Source organism: Vipera berus, assembly GCF_964194415.1.
Source record: "Vipera berus genome assembly, chromosome: 13".
Classification (NCBI taxonomy): Eukaryota; Metazoa; Chordata; class Lepidosauria; order Squamata; family Viperidae; genus Vipera; species Vipera berus.
The window spans coordinates 19,681,748-19,705,192 of record NC_138216.1 but is presented as its reverse complement, the minus strand read 5'-3'; the positions used below and the strand labels follow the sequence as shown (position 1 = coordinate 19,705,192).

Genomic DNA, 23,445 nt, shown 5'->3' with positions numbered 1-23,445 from the left:
AAATTTTGGGGAAAGTGGATTTATTGTAAAACTGTACAATTAAAAGATTCTTCAAACCTCCCCAGACTTTGTCTGCAGCTCCCCAAAGAAGATCCTCCTTGCCATTTGGGAAACCTGCTCTAAAGGAAAGGGAGTTTTTATTCTTCTTTGTGTGTTCCAAATAAACCAATGAACATTGTGTGATCAGAAAACACAAGAAGTGCATATTTAAGCAAGACGTTTGTTTATTATTCTTAAAAAATGGTATAACAGAGAATATTCCACTTATTTGGCTTTGCAGAGAAAGGCATCCTTACTGTAGCTTTTCAATAAAATGTCTTTAAGACAAAACCAATGTCTTATATTTTAGGTTGTGCAATAATGCTCACTCCCAGTGGTGCACTGAAATTCCTGGTAAGTATTGCATTTCTGTATAATACCTATATTGCCTACAGAGATCTATATTCCTCTCAAATCTGTTTATCTAGACCCATGATCTCTTTGAGGCAGAGAACCAAACAGTGTGAGGTATTTGACTGTGCTTATTTATCTATTCAAAAGATGTATATGGCCACTCATCCTAAACAGCTCTGAGCAGCTCAGAACAATAAAACCAGTAACTATACAGAGAAACAATCAAACAAAAAATATCCTTAATCATTCCATTAGGATGCCTCACAGGATTATCTTCATTCCATTTCCCCCCTCTTATCCCCTTAGGAAAAGGCAGGTTTTGATGTCTGTGGGGATTTCCAATCACCCAGGTCATGGTTGTCCCAAAGGTGGTTTTCCAAAAGGCAACTGGATTTTGTTTTTGCTTCTTGGAAGAGAAGCAAAATATTTTCAAGGAAAAAAACAAAGCAAGTACAATTGCCTTTTGGTAAAGCACCTTTGCGAGAGATCTTGATGGTCTTCTGAAAAGATGGGGACCTGTCAAATTGCTGGGCGGATGGTGTTCTAATAGGTAGGGGCATCCATAGAAAAGGCACACTTCCAAGGTCCCTCTTAGTTGGCAGAATTTCAGGGAAGGGATCCGGAATGTGCCTACACTTTCTGATCTATTAGACAAGTAGATACTTTTAGGGAGAGGTGGTCCCACAAATAACCAGGACCTCTGCCATCTAGGACTTGAATTGAACCCGGAAGGAAACTAGAAGACTGTGCAGCTCACACAATAGAGGTATAACATGGGCAAATATATGACTATCCTGCTGCCTTCTGCACCAGGTCTATAACAGAGGTGGCCAAGCTCACAGTCACAAAGATTCTGTTCACGTCCTCAGGATCAACCAGCTCAAACTTCTCACAGATAACAGGACTCAGACATGTCTCAGTCACTTCCAAAGGATCAGCCAGGCATAGTCCAACTTCAAGCAAAGTCCACTATACATAGATTCCACAATTCCACACCACTATTCATTATTTTTGGAATAAAAAGACAGTTGGGGTTCCATAAGCTTCAAAGATTATTAAGTAATAATAATTTATTATTAGGAAAATCTCCCTGTGATTAAACAGAATTAGACTTGTCCATGTTTTCATACAATGATATGGAAGTAGCTGCTTTTGCTTTCTTCTGGAATATTTTTAAGTTTTCCTGTCTAGACTATTACACTAGTCTCCCTTCTAAATATTACTGAGGATCTGACATTGCTTAGCCTTGTAGATTAGCCAAGGAGGGTTGGTCCACTTGTGGCTATGTAGGGATTCCAGGTTGATCTCTCTTTTAACTCCACCCCCAGGTTCTGCCATTTTTTCTCCTACATCTTCTGAGCAACCATGGTTCTGTACATTTCCAACTACTGTAGATAGGACCATGTAGTATCTATTTTACATGTGAGCTTCTTCTGAGGGCCCTGCACGTTTTATTTGTAAGTGAGGAGAGGCAACCCAGGGATTTCTGTGGCATTCTAAGAGTCCAAACTGGCTGCTCCTCACTGTTAAAATCAAAGAGAGATAGGTACAGAGGCACAGAGACTTAGAAGCGTGCCACTTCCCCAGTCCCCTTCTCCTAAACAAAAGTGAAAGGATGCTGGAAGGGAGAGGGGGAGGTAAGAGGGGCTGGAATAATCCACATGTTTTATTTCCAGTGCTTAAATTGGCCATACTCAAAATGACAGCCATTCCAGGAGAGCAGCTGCCACATGCTCTCAACAGGCTAGATGGGCTAGAAACTGGCTCAAAGAGGTTGGTTGATCTTGCCTTACACCCATGACTGCACATTTCTTAAAACAAAAAATTTAATTGATAGATTAAACAAGTAAAATTTATTTGGTATTAGCCAACTATTACTAATGAGGAACAATTTAATTGATGAGATAGAAAGTGGAAGAATATTTTTAAACAGTTGTGTGTTTATAATTACTGTAAAACTCGGTCTTACTTCAAAGAGTTGCTCAGATATATTAACTATTAAATTAATTTGTTTTTCATCATCTCAAAATAATACTTACACTATTCTTATAGGAAATTGAATTAAGTGAATTAATTAATTAAACTGAAATTGTTTTATTTAATTGTCCATATTTTGTTTTCTATTTAATTTTTTGTAAACTTTTTTTAGACTACATCTGGCCCAGTGATCAGCAAGGAAGAGGCCAGAATGTCAAACCACTTGGTCTGCGAGATGTCTGGAGATTCTATTGCAGCAAGTGGTGAAAAATTGCTAAAACAATTAAGTCAATGCCAGCACCTGGCCCCAGATCAAGTTAAAGCAATTCAAGAAATCTTCAGCAGTGGAAATACCTCATTTGGGTAGGACCATTTTTTAGTTTGGGGCAGTTTTTTGAAAAGAGATTATTTGTAACGTAGTTGGGGTGGCCTTGGAATTAAGCCTCCTTTTTGTGTTTGTATGTGAATGTAAATTACGCAGTTGCCTTGTCAGTGTGGTCCAAAGTTAAAAAAAGCTATAAGTTTGCACACCAAAAGCTTCCTTTTTTGGTGTTCTTACTCACCACTTGGCTTTTGTCTCTCTATAATTAAGAGGACTGGCCCCAGACTATCTGTTTTAAGACTTAATACTAGGAACATAGTATTGCTTGGAAAATGTTTATGTGTTTTGCCCAATTCTTTGCTTGGCACTGTCTGGAAATGCCAGAGGTTGCCCTTGAACTCTAACTAGACACCTGCTCTACACAAAATGATGAATATTGAAGTTTTAGTATTTAGTATTTTTTTAAAAAAAGATGCTCAGGTCCACAAGACATTTGGGTGGCTTGGTGAACAAATTCTTTTTATTTATTTTTATTGAAAAGTTTTAAAAATACATTTTATCTTTAACAATCCCCCCTCCCCCTCCCCTACCTATCCCTCCCTACCCCCCCCTCTCCCCCCCGACTTCCCAGAGCTAAGTACAAGGTATAAAAACAAAGAACAATCATAAACATCCATATGCTAACAACAATAAACTCTTAAATCTATCGCTCTCTAGCTCATATAAGATAACTACAAGCAATATTAATATTACATATAAAAAGAAAGAAAAAAGAAAAAAGAAAGGAAGACTTATTCAAATGCTAAATGAAACTTTTTAGTCCCATATTTCTTCTGGATATATTCAATCCATTTTTTCCACTCCATAATATAGCGTTCTTGCGAATGATCTTTCAAATAAGCCGAGATCTTTGCCATTTCTGCCAGGTCAGAAACCTTTAAAGTCCATTCCTCTATAGTCGGCAATTCCTCCTTCTTCCAATACTGACCTATTAAAAGTCTTGCTGCTGTAATTAAATTCAACATCAACTTAGTGTCCACAACAGTAGCTTCTGTAATTATACCCAGCAAAAAGAATTGCGGACAAAACTTTATCTTTTGCTTGAAGATCTTCTGCATGTTCCACCAAATTTTTATCCAAAAAGCCTTAACCTTTTTACAAGTCCACCATATGTGAAAATATGTTGCATCTTCGTCACCGCACCTCCAGCATTTGGGCTGGTAATTCGGATACATACTTGCAAGCTTTTTAGGATCTAAATGCCATCTATAAAACATTTTATAAAAGTTCTCTCTTAAATTTTGAGCTTGTGTAAATTTTACGTTCCTCACCCAAATCTTTTCCCACGTGTCCATTGTAATAACTTCTTGGATATTTTGAGCCCATTTTATCATACAATCTTTAACAAGTTCTGTTTCTGAGTCAATTTCTATCAATGCAAGATATATCCGTTTGATATGTGCTGGACCCTGATTTCTAATTTGCTTTATCAGATTTTCATCAGTCATTGTAAAACCAGTTTTCTGATCTTCTTTCCACCTGGCCCGTAGCTGGATATATTGAAACCAAGTTTGAATAATCTTCTCATCTCGCAAGAGGCTGTACGGTTTCAGACACCAGACATTTCTTTCCAGACTTAAAATCTCCTTATACGTAGTCACATCATGTTTAAAACCAACATTTATATTTTCTATTGCGTGTTTTGGAATTGCCCACAATGGTATCTTACAATCTAGCTTATGTCTATACTTCTTCCAAACTCTCAACAATGCCTGTCTTAAAATATGCACTTTAAACACATTATCTACCTTCTTATCATACAACAAATATGCATGCCAGCCAAACAACAAGTCGTGGCCCTCAAGATTTAATAATCTCTCTTGTGTCAAATTAATCCAATCACTTATTCCTGCTAACGCAGCAGCTTCATAATATAATTTAAGATTGGGCATTTTAAGACCACCTCTTTCACGAGTATCCTGCATAATCTTAAGTTTAACTTGTGGCCTTTTCCCTGCCCAAACAAATTTGTTGATACCTCGCTGCCATTCCTCCAGATTAGAATCTTTCTTAAGAACCGGTATCATTTGAAATAAGAATAAAAATTTAGGCAGGACATTCATTTTCACTGCTGCGATTCGCCCCAACAAAGACAGTTGCAATTTTTCCCAGCTCTCCATTTCTTTTTGAATTTTCCCCATAATCTTTCATAGTTATTTTTATATAACTTTGTATTAGAGGGTGACAAAGACACCCCCAAATATTTGACCCTTTTAACAATCTCAAATCCAGTTAATCCTTCTAAAAGGGCCTTTTGCGATGCTGTCATATTTTTGGCCAGAATTTTAGTTTTTTGTGCATTAACTTTCAATCCAGAAACCTTCCCATATTGCATTATTATCTCCATCAGGTCCACAACAGAGTTCTCCGGCTGGGTCACCGTAACAACCAGATCATCTGCGAACGCTCTCAATCTATAATCCTGATCTCTAATTTGTATACCCTTAATTCTTTCCGAATTCCGTATTTTTATCAGTAATATCTCCAATGTTAACACAAATAACAAAGGCGATAACGGACACCCTTGCCTTGTGCCCTTCTCAATATTACAAGCTTCAGTCAAACTATTGTTAACTATTATTCGGGCAGTTTGTTTTTGATATAATGCCCTAATTGGTTGCAAAAATTTATCCCCAAAATTCATTTTATCTAAAACTTTCATCAAAAATTGCCAATTCAATTGATCAAAAGCTTTTTCAGCATCTAAAAAAATTAGCGCCGCAGGGATCTGGTTGTTCCTTTCCAAAAACTCTAACACATCAACTATATGCCTCACATTATTTTTCATTTGCCTACCACTAATAAACCCAGTTTGATCCCCATGAATCACCTGTTGCAGAACCCTCATCAGTCTATTAGCCAACACCTTAGCAAATATCTTATAATCTGTATTTAAAAGTGATATCGGTCTATAGTTTTTTACTTGAGTAGCAACTTGATCTTCCTTCGGTATCAAAGAGATAAAAGCAGTTCTCCAAGACGGAGGCACCTTTCCCCCTCTCTGAATTATCTGGAACAGTTCCTTTAACGGCATTATCAACTCCATTTGTAAATTTTTGTAGTAAACCGCAGTCAAACCATCCGTACCTGGCGCTTTATCCAACTTCAATTCCTTAATAGCTGTAAGAATTTCTTCTTCTGTTATCAATTGGTTAATCTCCTCTTTTTGTGCCTGCGTAAGAACCGGGATGCTAGCATTCTCCAAATATACATCAATATCTTTTTCATTAATCTTCTCCTTAGCATATAATTTAGAATAAAAGTCCAGAAAGGCTTCCTTAATAAGATCCTGTTGAAACACAACCTTTCCCTTATGTTCAATTTTATCTATATTAGAAGCCCTTTGCTTTTTCCTTAGTCTATAAGCTAGCCATCTACCTGGCTTGTTAGCATTGCAAAAAGTATTATGCCTAGCAAACCGCAAATTGGTTGCCACTTGATCAGCCATTAATTTGTCAAATTGTCCTCTTAATAGCTTAATAACCTCCTTAGTCTTCACATCCAATGGGTTCAAAATCAAGGCCTTTTCTTTTTCCCTAATTTCATTCTCCAATTCTTTCCTTCTGGCTTCCAAAGTACGTCTGTGTTTATTATTCATGTATATCAACACCCCTCTCATATAGGCCTTGCTAGCATCCCAAACCATGTCCATAGAAGTATCTTTATTCATATTAATTTCAAAAAAATCCTTCATCCGCTGTTTACATTCTTCCACATTTCTCTGATGTCTAAACAAGTTCTCATTTACGCGCCACGAGCGCCTATCTCTATTGTCCTTGTTGATCTCTAACCAAACTGGACTATGGTCAGAAATAGCTCTTGCACAGATCTTTACCTTCTTAATCCTAGAAAAAAAGTCATTAGTCAGCAAAATAAAATCAATCCTGGAAAAAGATTGATGTCTATCAGAAAAAAAAGTATAATCCTTTTCATGCAGGTGAGTGTCACGCCAAATATCTCGCAGTTCCAAATCGTCCTTCATTTCAAAAAAAGATTTAGGCAATCTGGCATGACTCGGAGAGCGCTTAAAAAAACCAGCCTTATCCATCTGTACATCCAAAACACCATTCCAATCCCCCATAAAAATAAACGATTTGTAATCCAATTGGATAAGCTTTGTATGAAGTGAGCTAAAAAAATCAGCTTGCTGTTGATTAGGAGCATACAGTTCAACTAAAAGCGTTTTTTTGCCTTCTAGCAGCAAATCTATCATAACATATCTACCATGCTTATCTGCTTCAATTAATTCCGCTGATAGAGCGCTTTTAACATAAACAACCACTCCATTTTTCTTATTCATCGCAGAGGCAACAAATTGCGTGCCCAATCTTGAGTTGGATAAATACTTTTGGTCCATAGCCCTAATATGCGTTTCTTGCAAACATATAACATCAATCTTGAATTGTTTTAAATACTGAAAAATTGGTGAACAAATTCTTGCTTTGTTGCTACTTTGCATTGTTCAACTATGCAACATTTTTTTTCAACTTTCAGTTGGCTTCAATCCCTTAGGTTTCATGTTGGCTTTCTATTCAAGGACACCCAGGCCTAACAGAGCACCTTTTAAAAGTCTTAGCTAAGGTTGAATAGATGCTGCCATCATTTGTGGCATGATGAAAATTGCAGATTTTCAAATGTAAACTGTGTGGCATATTGTATAATAATTTACATAGTAAATGTTTCATTTAACATCAAATCATCCTGCATAAATATTCTGCACAATTATTCTTCCACTGTTTCTTACTACTTTTAAATACCTGTCAATAGAAACTCTACTGAAAATGCCAATCATCCTTGATCAGGTGAGATAAAAACCTTGTGGTTGCATCTGCACAAAATAAAGGGGATCATTATGTAAAGCATATCGAATTCAAAGAAGAAAGATGGGATATTAATCTAATAAATAAGTAAAATCTACTTAAGTTAATTAATGCTAACCTGTTTAGCAATTTTTTAAAACTTCCTTTCAATTGTATCCGATTCTTGGAGGCCGCCTGGACAGGTCCCTAAATTTTCTACACTAGTTTATTCAGAAGCAGTTTGCCATTGCAATCTTTAGAATCTGCAAGGAGAGAATCATGAAAGCCAAGGCCCAGAATGAGCTAAGAGTGGCAACTAATGCCAAAAACAACAAAAAAAGTTTATTTCAATGTGTAAGGAATGAAAAGAAAGTCAAGGAAACAATAGGTCCACTAATGGAAGGAGATGGCAAGAAGGGAGGGTGAGAAAGCAGAACTGCTTAATTCCTTTTTTGCATCTGTTTTTAACCAAAAGGAAGAAATAGCCCAACCTATCAAAAGCAGCACCAAGGGAGGTATACAGGTACACAAGTCAAAATAGGCAAGGACGTGGTACTCACCCTGGATGAGTACAAATCACCTGGACTAGATGGTTTGACAAAGTAGACCACAACTTATTTCTAGGTAAAAAAGAAAAATGTGGGATAGACAGTACCATCACCGGATGGATTCATAATTGGCTGACTAGCTGCACTCTGTATTCTTTAATGGAGCTACAGCTACATAGAGGGAAGTATGCAGGTTCTCTCTTGGGCCCAGTAATCTTCAACAACTTCAGAAATGATCTGAAATGATTAGAAATGATGAGGAGATAGAAAGGGATTCATTAAATTTGCAGATGACACCAAGCTGGGAAAAATCCTTAACACTTTTGAAAGATAGGCACAAGATTCAGAAGGATTTTGACATACTTGGATTCTGTCTAACAAGTTGCAGTTTGGCAATGAGTATTCTATGCCTGATCGCCTCCTACCTAGGACTGAGAGAAAGTGACTGTCCAAGATCACCCAGCTGGCTTTGGGCAGTACTAGAACTCCCATACTTCAGTTTTTAGCTTGACGCTTTTACTACTACTATACATCAAACTGGCTGTTTTTGTTTTGGTATTGCACAAATTCAGCTTGCTTAGTTAGAATATGGTTCAATGTCCTCGGCAAGCCCTATCTGGGTGTTAGATGATTAGTGCCAGCCATTGGCAGTTCCCCAAAAGGGTCATCAGATGGAGGCAAAGAGGCTTCTTTGCTTCCACTGATGAGCCAAGGGTCTCAGACCCCGACAGCCCCATTGGCGAGAGAGTTTTATGGTCAGGGAGGGACCAAGACCCCCCATAAATACCTCTGCACGAGGGGCTGCTCTTTGTTCTAGTTTCTAGTTTCTAGTTCTCATTCTAACTTCTACCTCTACTCCTAGCTCTTAGTCCTTCTCTTGTTTTAGTTATGTAATGCTAGCTTGTTTTATTTTATTTCTCTCTCACATGCAGGCATGAATGCTTTCATGCCAAGTATTTCTTTCTCTTTGATCTATCATGAATAAAGCTAATATGATTGCATCTCTGCGTGATGCCTTTGCTTGGAAGCTCCTTTAACGATTCATTGTGAGAACACCTCACAAGTTGGTAGCCAGAGGATGGTTTAAAGGAAAGCTTCCAAGCCAGCCTAGGACCTATCCAACAAGATGTCTGGAAAACCCGGCTCAAATCCACTTATAACAGATGGCAGGACTTATCCTATCATGACCAGAAGTCATCGATCGAAGACTACGTCCCTGCCTACATCCAAGTCTTCAGTTCCTGAAGCAACCTCAGCTGCAAATGAGAGCACAAATGACCTTCATCCCGTCAGAGGATCCAGCAGAGCGTCTAGGACCCCTTCACATGCCTCTTTACAACTGAACGCCACAGAGGAGAGCATAGAAGGTTTGCAGACTGTCCAAGACTGCTCAGATGCTGCAGAGACGGACCTGGCTGAAACCAAACGCCGCGTGAGTAAGCTGACTGCACAGGAACGTGAAGAGCTGCTTAAAGAGATCTTTGCAATGCAGGGGAGGGGGGAGGCAGCCCAAGAAACCGCGCAGGAAGCCTCAGAAACCCTGGTGAGTCTTTCCCTAGAGACCACGAGGCCTCCAAATATGGCGCCCGCCACCCTTAGTGACCCCGGGACCCCAGGGCTTTTGGCACGAACCCCCCCGCCCAGCTGTGAGCTACAGCTTCCTGGGGCAAGCGGAAACAAGATGGCTCCGCCCACGTGGTCTGGCACAGGAAACAAGATGGCGGCCCCCACTAAGGCCACACGGTCTAACAAAGACAAGATTTTTTTAAGTCTGGAAAGCCAGCAGTCCCTGGCATCCAGCCAAAATAGCCAGCAGTCCCTGGCATACAGCAGAAATGACATGCAATTCCTGGCTTCCGGCCAAAACAGCATGCAAATTCCTGAGTTCTCCCCACCACAAAGCCTAAAGGCCTATGATGGTGATGAGATCTGCCCAGCCGATACTAATACAAATACAAATGCAATTAAAATGGCCATCCAAGTCCTGACTACGGCCCTGGGGGCCAAGCAGACATCGGGGGTGCCCACCCCCCCAAGGCCTCCCATCCTCTCCCCAGGGCCCAACTGCTGGGGGGAATCCAGCCTGCAGCCTCCCAACAATCAACCCCCACGGCCTCCCACCTTCTCTTCAGGTCTTCAGGACCAGCCAGGCAAACCAGGCAATGATGAAAATCCATGTGCCTTTAATTCTCGGGAGGATCCATTGCGGCAACTCCGAACTGGCAAATCTGGGCTCCGCCCCCCCAATGCCTCATGGGAAGAAGGGAGAAATCCTGAACAACGCCCTCCCCCGGATCACATGGTTTCCGGGCACGCCCATCTGGAGTTACTAAATAGTCAAGAAAGGATTCCCTCCTCGACCACTAGAGGGACCCCTTTCACTGTAGGAACCAAGGAACCACTTTCCCTCTCCCTTTTATGTCAATGGACATCTCAGATTTCTTTGAATATGGGTCTGAGTTTCTAGCCACAAATCTTCCTAGCGATTTTAAAAAACTGCAACTGGGAGGGGAAAATTACAGCAGTTGGAGTAAAGATATACAGCTATATCTCTTAAAGAATGGGATTCTACAAATGGTTCAGAAACCACCCCCTCCCCCATGGGGACGTCAAGAAGAGCAGCGACACTTGCAGGCTTATTCTGCTCTGCTCAGTTCGCTGGACAATAACTTGTTCCCCAGCATCCCAGCTGGTCTCAGAGCTGCTCAGGTCTGGGAACTATTATACAATTTATTCAACAGCGATACCATTGGTTCCATCACCAGATACACAACTGAGCTTTATACAACCAAACTGAAATTTGGTGCCAGCATGCCTGAACATCTTGCAAAATTAAAGGCACTCAGGGCAGAATTGATTTCCAGAGATTTTCCTGTGACTGATGTGAACATGCTCTCGATAATTTTTACTTCCCTAGACAGGAGTTGGAGCAATTTCATTGTTTCACTCGAAGCGGTCAAGAGGGAAGACTTAAATCTGTCCTACCTCACAGGGAGACTGATCGAAGAGGATCGGAGAAGAAGAAATGCTGGAGAATACGCCAGAGTCACCACTCAGCAAGCCAGAAGGGGGCGCCACAACTCAGAGCAAATTAATGCTCTACTTAAGTGTTTCATCTGTGGCTCTGAGGAGCACCTCAAGAAAGACTGCCCCCATCAACATCAAGCCCCTAAACGTGGTCCCAATCAAGTAAGGGGCAAGGGGCAAGGAAGGGGGCGTGGCAGGGGCAAGGGAAATTCTCTGCATACTTGTTCCCTCACCCCCACAACAAAGGCTGATAGCTCCACTGACTTATGGTTACTGGACTCTGGAGCTTCTTCTCACATTACTAATATGAGTCAAGGTTTTAAAAGGTTAAAGAAAATTAACTCATCTGTCAAGGTTGCAAACGGTGATACTGCTTCAGTTGTTGGGGAGGGGTTTGTTTCTGTACCTGGACTTGGGAAAGTTGAAGGTGTCTTACACGCCCCTTCTGTAGCCAACAACCTTTTAAGCATTACCAAATTGTGTGTCGATGACAAAGTGGAAGTCTTATTTCGCAAGGGGGGAGGTCATGTCACCCGGGACCAGAAGGTCATTGGAAATATTACAATCATAAACGGCTTACCATATTTTTCTCCCAAGCCACCACAGCCTGCCCCAAGGCTTTCCAAGGGCAGTGTGGGCAAGGAGCCTGAATCTCAGCAGGCACCTACAGCACCACTCAAAGCAACTAGAGCCAAGAGGGTGTCAATGGGGAAGCCAATTCACAATAAGTGCGTCCACCTCATGCACAGAAGGCTAGGACATGCAAGCTTCCCTGTGGTTAAAAAGATGGGAGAATTTGCTGAGGGAGTCCAGCTCAAGGACTGTGACGTGTTTCTGGACTGTGCCATTTGCAAGAAAACAAAGAGGAAGGCTGCCCCTATACCAAAGGTGTCATTACGTAAGACTCAATACCCATACCAACTAGTACATGTTGATTTGGTTGGGCCTTTTACACCATCCCTAGGAAAGAAAAGGTATTTTCTCACTGCCGTTGATGATTTTTCACGTTACGGTCACGTGTATACTCTCACAGAAAAATCTGAAGCCTTTGACGCCATAAAGTCACTGTACAACTTCGTAGAGACCCAGTACAAGACCAAGATCGCACAATTGCAGAGCGATCATGGGGCTGAGTTCATGTCTCAGAAGTTTCAGGACTGGGTAAGGCGTAAGGGCATCCGCCATTTTCTAACTGCACCGTTCACCCCTTCGCAAAATGGTGTAGCTGAGAAAAGGAATGGAATCCTGCAAACCATGATGCGTAGTCTGATTGCAGACGCAGGTGTCGCAGAATCATACTGGGGAGAGGCGGTCCATTACGCCAATTACACCTTAAACCGCACCTGGAGCAGTGTTGTGAACCAGACCCCATATTTCCTGGTTCACGGTAGGAAACCAAATCTGGCACATTTGCGTGTGTTTGGTTCCTATGCATGGGTGCACATCCCCAAGCAGCTGCGGAAGAAGGGGAGATCTGTTTCCCAGAGACTAAGGTTCTTGGGCTATGCTCCTGGCTCCAAGGCCTATCGTTTCCTGGGAGAAGGGGGCAGGCCTGTGACTTCCCAATCTGCCTCTTTCGAAGAGGACTCCAATTGGACTCAGATCCACTCAAATGATCTGAGCCCATATGCCAACCGACCCAGCAAGGACACACCGACTGCGACATCACCAGAGGCGACCTTGTACCCTGCCACCGACGAAAGTGAGGAACAAGACGAAGATGCGTCCAGTCCCATGGAGGAAGACACACCGTCTTCACCCCCAGCGACACCTCAGAGACCCGCGGAAGAAAAGAGCGGTGAGTGGCAGAAGGTAAGGAGGTCAAAGCGGTCCAACAAAGGGGTCCCGCCAAAGAGAATTGACATTGGCCACATCGCGTCTGTCAACAGCGTTGTGGTCACCCCAAAATCCTTCTCTGACATCCAGGAGCTGCCCATCGAAGAGCAAGAGAAATGGCAGCTCGCGATGGAGAAGGAAATGCAGAGCTTAAAACAACTCAAGGTCTTCACCCCCCAGCAACCACCAAAGGAAAAGAAAGTCATTGGCACAAGGTGGGTTTACAAGGCCAAACCACTTGCCAATGGTCTCTACCTGTATAAGGCCCGTTTGGTAGCCCAGGGCTTCGCTCAGCGTTATATGGAAGACTACTCGGAGACTTACTCTCCAACCGTCCGGGCAGAGAGCATCAAGGCCGCCCTCGTGACTGCAGCCGCTCTGGGAGAAGAAGTCTTCCAATTCGACATCCAGACGGCTTACCTCCACGCCAACTTGGACTGGCAGATCTACGTGAGGGCCCCACCTGGCTACCAGCAAGAAGGGGGAAATACATGGTTGCTTCACAAAGGGTTATATGGTCTTAAGCAGTCAGGGAAATTATGGTATGACTGTCTTAGAAAGAGTTTAGAACGAGTTGGTTTCTCAGCATCTCATGCAGATCAATGTGTTTTCACACGCAATTCCAAGGGTACCACAGAACGGGTGTTAGTTTATGTGGACGATCTATTATATGTAGGGCCTAACAAGAAAGGGTGTGATGAATTTGCCAAGGCCCTGGAAGAAAAATTTACTCTGAAGTCTTTGGGGCGGGTTGACAAGTACTTGGGTGTGCATATTTTGGCCACTAAAGGGGGGTTCGCTCTATCTCAAAAAGAAAAGATAGAGGAATTACTGGCCAAATGCAAAATGACAGAATCTAATCCTACGCATAGCCCAATGCAAACCGACTTTTACAACCACACCCATAAGGACGGTCCTGAGTTCACAGATAACACGCTTTACAGATCTGTGATTGGCTCCTTGCTATACATCAGCAATTGGAGCAGACCTGACATAGCTTTAGCTGTGAATCTATTGTCCAGGCACGTGGAACACCCAAAGGAATTCCACTGGACTGCTGTTAAAAGGGTGCTTAGATACCTAAAGGGCACAGCTGATGCTCTCCTTATGCTAGAACCAGAGAAGGGGAAGACGGCCCAGCTCTCCGCTTACTCAGACGCAGACTGGGCTGGCGACACCAAAACTAGACGGAGCACTTCTGGTTTCCTCATATTGCTAAATGGCTGCCCAGTACATTGGCATGTTAGGCAGCAAAAATTTATTTCTTGCTCCACGGCCGAGGCTGAATATGCCAGCCTGTCAGACACGGCCAATGATTTGACTTGGTTCAATGAGCTGATAACAAGCATCTGGGCATCTCCCCCTCTGCCCATCCAAATTCTAGAGGACAACACTGCCGCAATTGCAATCTCGGAGGCTTATGCAGTAGGCTCTAGATCTCGCCACATAGACATACGCTATAAAAATGTCAGGCAGCTTACCAAAAAGGGTTTTATACATGTTGAGCACTGTAATACAGCTGACCAGATAGCTGATCTGTTTACCAAGCCTGTTCCCATTGACCGGCACAACCTTCTGTGTAAGCGTTTGTGTTTGGCCTTCTGAATGTTTCTATGCATGTCAATGACACCTGCTCGCCCCTTACATACATTCACTGGTCCCTGTCATTGGCTGGCAAGAAGGGGAATTGTTAGATGATTAGTGCCAGCCATTGGCAGTTCCCCAAAAGGGTCATCAGATGGAGGCAAAGAGGCTTCTTTGCTTCCACTGATGAGCCAAGGGTCTCAGACCCCGACAGCCCCATTGGCGAGAGAGTTTTATGGTCAGGGAGGGACCAAGACCCCCCATAAATACCTTTGCACGAGGGGCTGCTCTTTGTTCTAGTTTCTAGTTTCTAGTTCTCATTCTAACTTCTACCTCTACTCCTAGCTCTTAGTCCTTCTCTTGTTTTAGTTATGTAATGCTAGCTTGTTTTATTTTATTTCTCTCTCACATGCAGGCATGAATGCTTTCATGCCAAGTATTTCTTTCTCTTTGATCTATCATGAATAAAGCTAATATGATTGCATCTCTGCGTGATGCCTTTGCTTGGAAGCTCCTTTAACGATTCATTGTGAGAACACCTCACACTGGGTGCATTTTATAATTTTGTTAGATGTGTTTGGGGAATACTACCAAATGAACTTGCTATTTCATTCAGAAGTGGCTTGCTGATGTTACTTTTCTCCTTAGGCCCCCTTCTACATGGTCATCTTCTGTTCTGAATCAACTGAGTCAACTGATTCTAATCCTGGATCCCAGTATTCTGGAAAGTATTCCTAAGGTACAATAGAAAAAAACCAAACAGGAGAATTATTGATTTTCCACCAGGACAAAGTAAGTCAAAAAACCAAAATGAGCTTAGAGGCAGAATCAGTATGTTTCAGGTACCCACAACTGAGCCACAACTCTGATCAGCTTTTGAATATGATTCATTTACAATTGCACCATTTTTAATAATAATCTGTGAATGTCAACTTCAAGGGAAGGTCTTTTGTTGCAGGATGGCAAATGGTAAACCAGCAATCTCAGAATTAATAGCATAAAAAATAGAATTAAAATTAACAGAGAATAAATGATAGAGGGGGTTGAAGTTGCAGGAAGTTTGGGGTAGAGTGACTATGTCATATTAGAATTCAATGTAATGCAGACACAAGCAAGAGAACATAATCAAACTAGTGTCTTAGATTTTAAAAGAGCAGATTTCAACAAACTTAGAGAGAATTTGGGAAGGATTCCATGGGTGACAATCTTAAAGGAAAAAACAACTCAAGAAGCTTGAGAAACTCTGAAAATTATGATTATAAAAGCTCAGTTCAGCATAATACCACTCAAAAAGAAAAACAAGAAATCCAAGAAGAAACCAGCATAGTTGCACAAAGAACTCTCTCTCATTTGTCTGAAATGATATAGGTTCTCCTGCTTGAGCTGGAGGTTGGACTAAATAACATCTAACGTCCCTTTCAATTTTAAGAAAGATTTCTCCAAATTTCCATCAGTAATTGCTGTAAGATGTCAAGTCTCCTGTAGTTGTTTTTTTTGCCCACCTGTGATTTCTCCTGGTTGCCTTGAACAGAAAAAATAATAACAAAGTAAAATATAGACTTCATATTAATGATAAACTTTCAAAGCATTTCATCCAGTAGCACAGTTAAGCTAGAAATCTCTAGATCATGGTCCAAAGAAAGAAAAATGTTCTTGGCATCATATTGTTTTGTATCCATTTATAATCTTATATTAAGTGAAGCAAAATCTTCAGACTCACAAATTGTGATCTCCTTGGAGTTTGATGCATTTGATGCAGCCAGTCCTCTATTTTAGGGCATAGAAATACTAGTTACTGAAATGCAGGTACCTTGGATGATGGAAAACAAAATACACCAGTTCCTTTATTCCAGGAGTTCAGTTTCAAACATCACCCAAAGTGCACCTGACAATGGGAACAAAACCCGGCCTCTATTTACCATAATTAGTATGGGATTTTTCAAACCTTGCACTTTCCCTCACCTGGTGCTCGTCTTTCTTTCTTTCTGCAGAACGTTTTAATGCCGTGGTTACAAAACTCCATTCTCCATTCTGATCTGTCACAAAATCATCTGCTCCGTATTAGAGAAAGACTTAAATCCTCCAGGCCAAAGCGTGACATTGGTATGTAAAATGTGGAGTTGCTTCCTGAAAGGGTGTCAGAGCTGGTTCTCATACAGCAACAGAAGATTGTAGGCAGGAGGCAGACTTAAGATTGCATCAGGGTGGAGTGGGGCAGATGAAATGAAAAAACAAGATCGTGGCCATAGCTGTGTGCATGAAACACAGCCCTGTTTCTGTGAGGTGTGGTGCTTCAGTCATGAGATCCTGACCACCACCTTGACATTTTTAACTTTCCTATGGATCCCCTGAAATGCACTCATTTTCATATTGTGAGGAAATATTCTTTTATTTGTTTGTTTTGAATGGTGCGGTGGCCTAGAGATGGAGCTCTCGCCTCACAATCAGTAGGCTGTGAGTTCAAGCCTAGGTAGTGGCAGATATTTCTGCCACAAAGAGAAAATATCTGCTGCAAAACTCTGCAGGCATCAGGAAGGGCATCCAGCCAGTAAACGCTCCACCCCAGTGCAAGGGATTATAGGTGTTAAAATAGAAAAAAAAGTATTTGTTTGCTTGTTTGGTTATTTGTATCTTACCAGTAAATGCTCAGCTCCATCCAGTTGCCCTGACCCTACTCCAAATTAAGGTCGTAAAAAGAGAGTTTTTTATTTGGATCCCACCTTTATTATTTTTACAAATAATTCAAGGTGGCAAACATATCCAGCACAGCTTCCTCCTCCTCTTTTTCCCCACAACAACAAGCCTGTGAGGTGGGCTGAAGGAGAAGGACTGACCCAAGATGGCTGAGGAAGAACCTGAACTCACTATCTGTGGCTTTCTAGCCTGATGCCTTAAATACTAGATTATGGTTCCATGGACAGACTGCACACACCTGCCCTCCATCTGAAATCCAGAATAGCATACTGTAATATGTTTGGTGAGAGAAATGGTATATGGGGTAACTTTCAAAATTAAATAAGGCTGCCAGCTTGATTTTTTTAAAGCATACCTCAATCCAGATTCAGAATTAATGGACTTCTCAGCTCACCCTATTAGCACTCTCTTTTAAACTCAATTTTTGAGAAGATTTCTAATTTGGATTTTCTTTTCCACTGATTCTTTCTTAATAAATATAAATGATCAATAGAAACATTAGCCAAGATATTTAGAAAAACATGTAGGTTTCCCTACTTTTATTCACACAATTTGGATAGATCTGAAAATTCTGCAACCTTGATTAACTCATGACTTTTCTCTTAGCAAAGTGCCCAAAGGGGAAAGAAATCGGAGAGAAAATTCTAAATGATGACCGGATTGAAGAGCTTGTATCTTATATGCCTGTGGAGCTAAAATTGTGCTTGACTAAGGAAAACCTAGTGAACAATATTAGTGCATTCTCAGACTACCCTTTCACAGATGAACAGCTGATAGCAGTCAAGGAAAAACTGGATGAGGTAATAAACATGCCAATTTTTTTAGCACTTTTAACTATTTATTCTTCATTTATTTATTGTTAAGATTTAAAAAGTTGTCCAACTTAGACAATGTCTCAAACGAAAAATTATAGAAGTAAAAAAAATCCATATGTAAATACAAAATATAAACATAAAATGGTGACCAAGCAACATGGCCAAACAACTAAAAGGGTCCAACTGGCCCCTCATGAAGCTAGATCTCCAAGGTTTTCCTAAACCAAGGAGAGTTTGGACCTGCCATATATTGGGGGGGGGGAGGGTGTGGTTGTCCTGGGGACCAGGGTGATCAAAGAAAAGGTCCCATAAGATGACAAGATTTAAAAGAAGGAAACTGGAGGACTTTAAAAGTGATACCGGTAACCAGCATTATTTGTGTTGCCACATTCTGAACCAATAGAAGCTTCCAGATAGTTTTCATGGGCTGCTCACATAGTGCAATTGGGAGGTGACTAAGGCATGGGTAACTATGAGCAAGGTCTCACCATCCAGGAATGGATGCAACTGGCACTCTTCAAGCGAGAGATATGACTCCAGGAGAACCTTCAGATTGGACACTGTCTTAATAGAATAGTGCCACCTCATCCAGAAACAAAATGGAAACTCAGAAGCTCCTGAGTCAGGAGGACCCAGAATCCATAGCCACTCAGCCTTGGCAGAGTTGAGCCATTATCTGTCTTCCCCATCCAGACCTTCATAGTCCTCAAACACTGGGAAAGAATCTCAACAGCTTCTCTTGGATGGCTGGGGATGGAGCTCTATAACTGAATATCATCTGCATATTGATTTTACTTCACCCAAAACTGACAGATGACTTCCCCCAGTGGCTTTAAGCAAATATTAAAAAGGTGAGGCGGGGGGAAAAGAAGAATCCTGAGAATCCCACAGAGCAGGGCCTAGGACTCAAAAACTCCTTTCCCATCATCATCATTTACAACCAGATTCAGAGGAAGGAGGAGACACAACACAAAACGCTGTACTCTTCTCCCAATCCTATTATCTAATTCTGAAAGCTACCACGATCAATAGTACTGAAGGCCAGCAAGAGATCAAGGACAGCTAGGATTGATACACTACTCCCATATCTAACTGGCCATCAAAGTTTCTTCATACTGTACCCAGGTCTTAATCCTGGCTGGATTAATAATAATCCTCCAGGATCTGTAAAGCAGGAGGCCAATAACCTCCTGAACAACCTTTCCTAAAATTGTCCAGATCAGCTGGATCAAAGGATGGCCTCGTGAGGAAGGGATAAGCTGCTCTCTCTCTCAGAGGCAGCCATGCCTTTCATTCTTGCAACACCTTATGATTGCCAGGAGACCTGTGGCGTTTAGCAGGTTAGAAAAATGTCAATAGCAGTCACAAGTGTGACTGAAATTCCAACCTTTTTATATGCATCACAGGACATTCTAAAAGGAGCAGGGCTTCCACTAAGCACTCATAGTTACCAACTTCTTTTATGTCCATCCCATGAATGTCCAGATGACTACTAGAAATTCTTCTACAGAAACCTCTTCACGAGGCCATCCCAGAACCAACTCCTGGACAAATGCATGCATCAAAGAGGTGATACCAAGTTAACATACATTTTTACACAGTTATTTGCTCCTTGCAGGTATTCCCTGAGGGATATCCTCCTGCTGTAATCAGTAACCTTGGACTCCTTGAAAAACTAATAGATAAAAACAACATCAAGCAATGGACTATCAATTCATCAAGCACAGTTCAAGCTTTATTGGATTTTGTGTCCAGTGATGAGCTGGTAATTATGAAGATAATATGGGGCTTTTAATATAAAAATCATTATGCACCCAGTCTATCCTGGGGTTTTATTTTCTTTGCTTCTAAACCTAGTACTTATAAACAAACCAACAGTTTCTTGAAAGAGAAGCAGATTATAAGTTTCTGTCCATGTTTCTCTCCTCATTAACACACATTGTGAGTGTGCTATATTCTTGTCATTTTACTTTAGATCTCCTAGAATTTTCTAGGCAACTAGCCTTCTTTTATCATGCTGAGTTCCAGAAGCACTAGCTAAGAATCCTGGGCATTGTAATTCATAGAACTGTAGGGTGGAAGGGGTCACAAGGATCATCTAGTCCAATGCTCTCCAAGGTACAGAAAAGCCAATTAAATCGGCATTGAGAGATGGATGTCCAAGGTGTTCTTAAAAACATCCAGAGCTGTTATATACTATATAGAGAGACAAAGTTCCAGAACTAAGATCTGTTCAGTAGTGGAATAGTCCACCTGCAGAGGTGGTAGGTTTTCCAGCTCTGGGATATTTAAATGAAAAATATGTAACCAACCTAATAGTATGAGTAGTTTAAGAGTAGAAGCAATTATGAGGAGAGGGAGAGAGCTCCCTTTGCTGGATGTGATCAGAAAGAGGCTGGGTAGCTCTCCACTGGGGATGCTTTAACTCAAATTCTTGTGGAGGGTTGCACTTGTCACTTGTCTCTACAATGTCATAGCCATTGTTTTCCTCATGTCACAATTATGGCTTCAGAAAGGCCACTTGCAGTCTATCCCAAGACCATCATTTTGGGTGCCTCTTCAGGTTCCCTTGCTCAAGGATGGTAGAGACACTCTTGGAAGTGCTACAGTGCCCATTAAATTAAATTAAATCATCATTTAGAAATAGGTCATTAAGCATTTACAAAACCAATGGAAAAAGCACAATAGTGTCTTTTATCATGTACCAAATGTTCTTGAACTGCTGTCTGAAAATGATACCAACAACCAGTAGCCCTTCAGTATTTTTAAAGATAGCTTTGGAACTCAGAATTCTATGTTTGTTTGGTGGACACTGGGCCAGGTTTACACATTGGATTCCATAATGGGATCTATTTGGTTTTAGAGTGGTATGCCTGAAGTGGGCCATAAGTAGCATTGAAACTGTAGTTCATGGCCATCCCACAGGGACTTATTCAACAAACTGTGGTTAAATTTTGCAACATTTACATTTGCTATTTCAACTTACATATACAGTTGAAAGAGAGCAATCCTTCCAGATGTATGGGGCCAACTTGCCACTCTTCAGTAATTTCCACCATTCCAGTGTATTCCCAAATTCTAGAAGTGGCTGTTTTAGCACATTTGGAAGGCATATGTTTGGGAAGGTTAAAGCAACATAAGATTACAGTTGGCTTCCTTTTGACTCTGGAATTATTTGTTTTAGAGGATTGCAGTTCTTCAGCGTTACATTGAATTGGGAAAGGAAATTGACAGCGGTTTTCTGAATGTGCTTGGGCAATACATCTGTCTCCTGAATGAGGACCAACTCAGCAAGATAACTGAAAAGAGCATTGAGTGAGTGAATTCTTTCAACATCTATCTATTTCTACCAATTTATTTCTTTGTATCCCATCATTATTTTTACAACTAACCTAAGGGAGCAAATAGATCCAACATACCATCCTCCTAATTTTCCCACAATAACCCTGTGAGGTGGGTTGGGTTGAGAGAAAGTGACTAGTCCAAAGTCACCTGACTGGCTTTCATGGTTAAGGAGAGACTTGAATTCACAGTCCCTTGCTTTCTAGCCTGGTGCCTTAAGTACTAGATTAGACCAAACTGGCTCCATCATTTGGACACCTACAAGAAAAGAGAACTATTCTGGTTTTTGTAATATAATCACGGAATCCAATGTTTCATATTGTATTGCTTACTTTTTCATTAGCAAACCCACAAAGAGCCTTTTAAGGTAGGCCAGTATTATGGTTTAAAATGGCAACCAGGAGTGGGTATTAGTTAGAAGGGGCTCAAGGTTTGCTTGATTTTATTCTATTTGGGGTGTTATTCTGTTTGTTATTGTTTAAATGGGTTTTGATGTAGCCCTAGTATGTCTCATTGGACACAGTTTAGGAGCTGTGGTGGTGCAGTGGTTAGAATGTGGTATTGCAGGCTAACTCTGCCCACTGCCAAGATCCTGACCGACTCAAGGTTGACTAAGTCTTCCATCCTTCCAAAGTTGGTGAAATGAGGACCCAGATTGTTGGGGGCAACAGGCTGACTCTGTAAACCGCTCAGAGAGTGCTGTAAACACTGTGGAGTGATATATCAAAATCAAAACAGAGTTGGGACCCGTCGTGAGAGGATGGGGGTTGGCCTGTTCTGGGGGTTTCACCCAGCTTGAGTGGCAGTGAAGCTGGGTGATGGTCCAGATACCCACTTATCCTCTGTTTTGATCCTCCTAACTGATTTATCAATTATGGGACTGCCTCTCCTGGATTTGCTCGGACACTTATGCATCTTCGTTACACCAGCACGGACCTGTTCGCCCTCAGGGGTGCCCCCCTCTCCTGGGTGCGACCCGCCTTTCTTTTCACCTCCAACCTCGATGAAGGGCCCGATTGTTGGGACCCTGACAGATGGCTGGGCAGGGGCAGGGGCCTCCAGTATAAATTTAATGAGAGGCCCCTGGTTAGTTTTCTAGTTAAATTTTTTGTGGGGTTAGGGAGGGGGGCGGGTATGTGTTGTGGTTGTTTGGAAATGGGGGGTGGTCCATCAACCGTTGTTCAGGCCAGGTCCAGGATTGATCGCGTGGGAGGGGAGCGGGGGTCGGTCGCCTCCGGGGCTCTGGAGTGGGTCGTGGGACTACCTATTCCCACAACGTTGGGGAATGGTAGCAGGTGTACGAACAGAGGGCCGCATCGATACCGGGGAGGGCATCTCCGCTATTTACAAGCGGTGAGGCGCTCCGACCCTCTGCTTCTTCCCCGAGGTCCTGGGAGCAAGGATGTGCAGCCACCTGAGCTCCGGCTGGTGTACCTGAATGCCAGTTCCGTTGTTACTAAGGCTCCCCTTGTCCGGGATCTGGTTGAGGGTGAGCATGCGGACCTGGCTTGCATCACGGAGACTTGGTTGGGCCCAGAGGGTGGTATTCCTCTGGTTGATCTTTGCCCACCAGGTTTCCGGGTGCTACACCGGCCTCGGGCTCAAGGTAGGGGTGGGGGAGTGGCGGTAGTTATCAGGGAGACCTTGTGTCCACGGGAGATGACAGTTTTCCAGATAGTCGGGTGTGAGTCTCTCTTCTTGAGATATGGTCCTGGGGCACAGTTGGGCTTGCTGCTGGTGTACCTTTCGCCTAGTCGCGCAGCAGCAGCCCTGCCTGAGCTGCTCGACATCCTCTCGGGGTTGGTGATTGAGTTCCCCAAACTTATAGTTTTGGGTGACTTCAATCTACCATCCCTGGGAGGATCATCTGAGTTAGCTCGGGAGTTCATGGCTTCCATGATGGCCATGGACCTGACGCAAGTAATTCTTGGACCGACTCATGTGGGAGGCCACACCCTTGACTTGGTTTTCTTATCTGGACGGTGGTTAGATGATCTTGGTGGGGGCTCCCCAATTGTTATGCCCCTGTCATGGACCGATCATCATCT

The 23,445-nt window shown here is 42.1% G+C and overlaps 1 protein-coding gene across 3 annotated transcripts in view; it reads left to right on the top strand.

Annotated features, from left to right (window-relative positions):
* MSLN (mesothelin) overlaps positions 1-23,445 on the top strand; it is a gene marked incomplete at its 5' end in the record, with an annotated part of 49,074 nt that overhangs the window by 5,298 nt on the left and 20,331 nt on the right. For all 3 annotated transcript variants that reach the window (XM_081338336.1, XM_081338335.1, XM_081338334.1), the window contains 7 exons: positions 350-393; positions 2,543-2,733; positions 15,195-15,285; positions 16,538-16,649; positions 17,847-18,040; positions 19,674-19,820; positions 21,240-21,370. In XM_081338336.1, the coding sequence (XP_081194462.1) occupies positions 350-393; positions 2,543-2,733; positions 15,195-15,285; positions 16,538-16,649; positions 17,847-18,040; positions 19,674-19,820; positions 21,240-21,370 (910 nt within the window). The remainder of the gene's footprint in view (positions 1-349; positions 394-2,542; positions 2,734-15,194; positions 15,286-16,537; positions 16,650-17,846; positions 18,041-19,673; positions 19,821-21,239; positions 21,371-23,445) is intronic.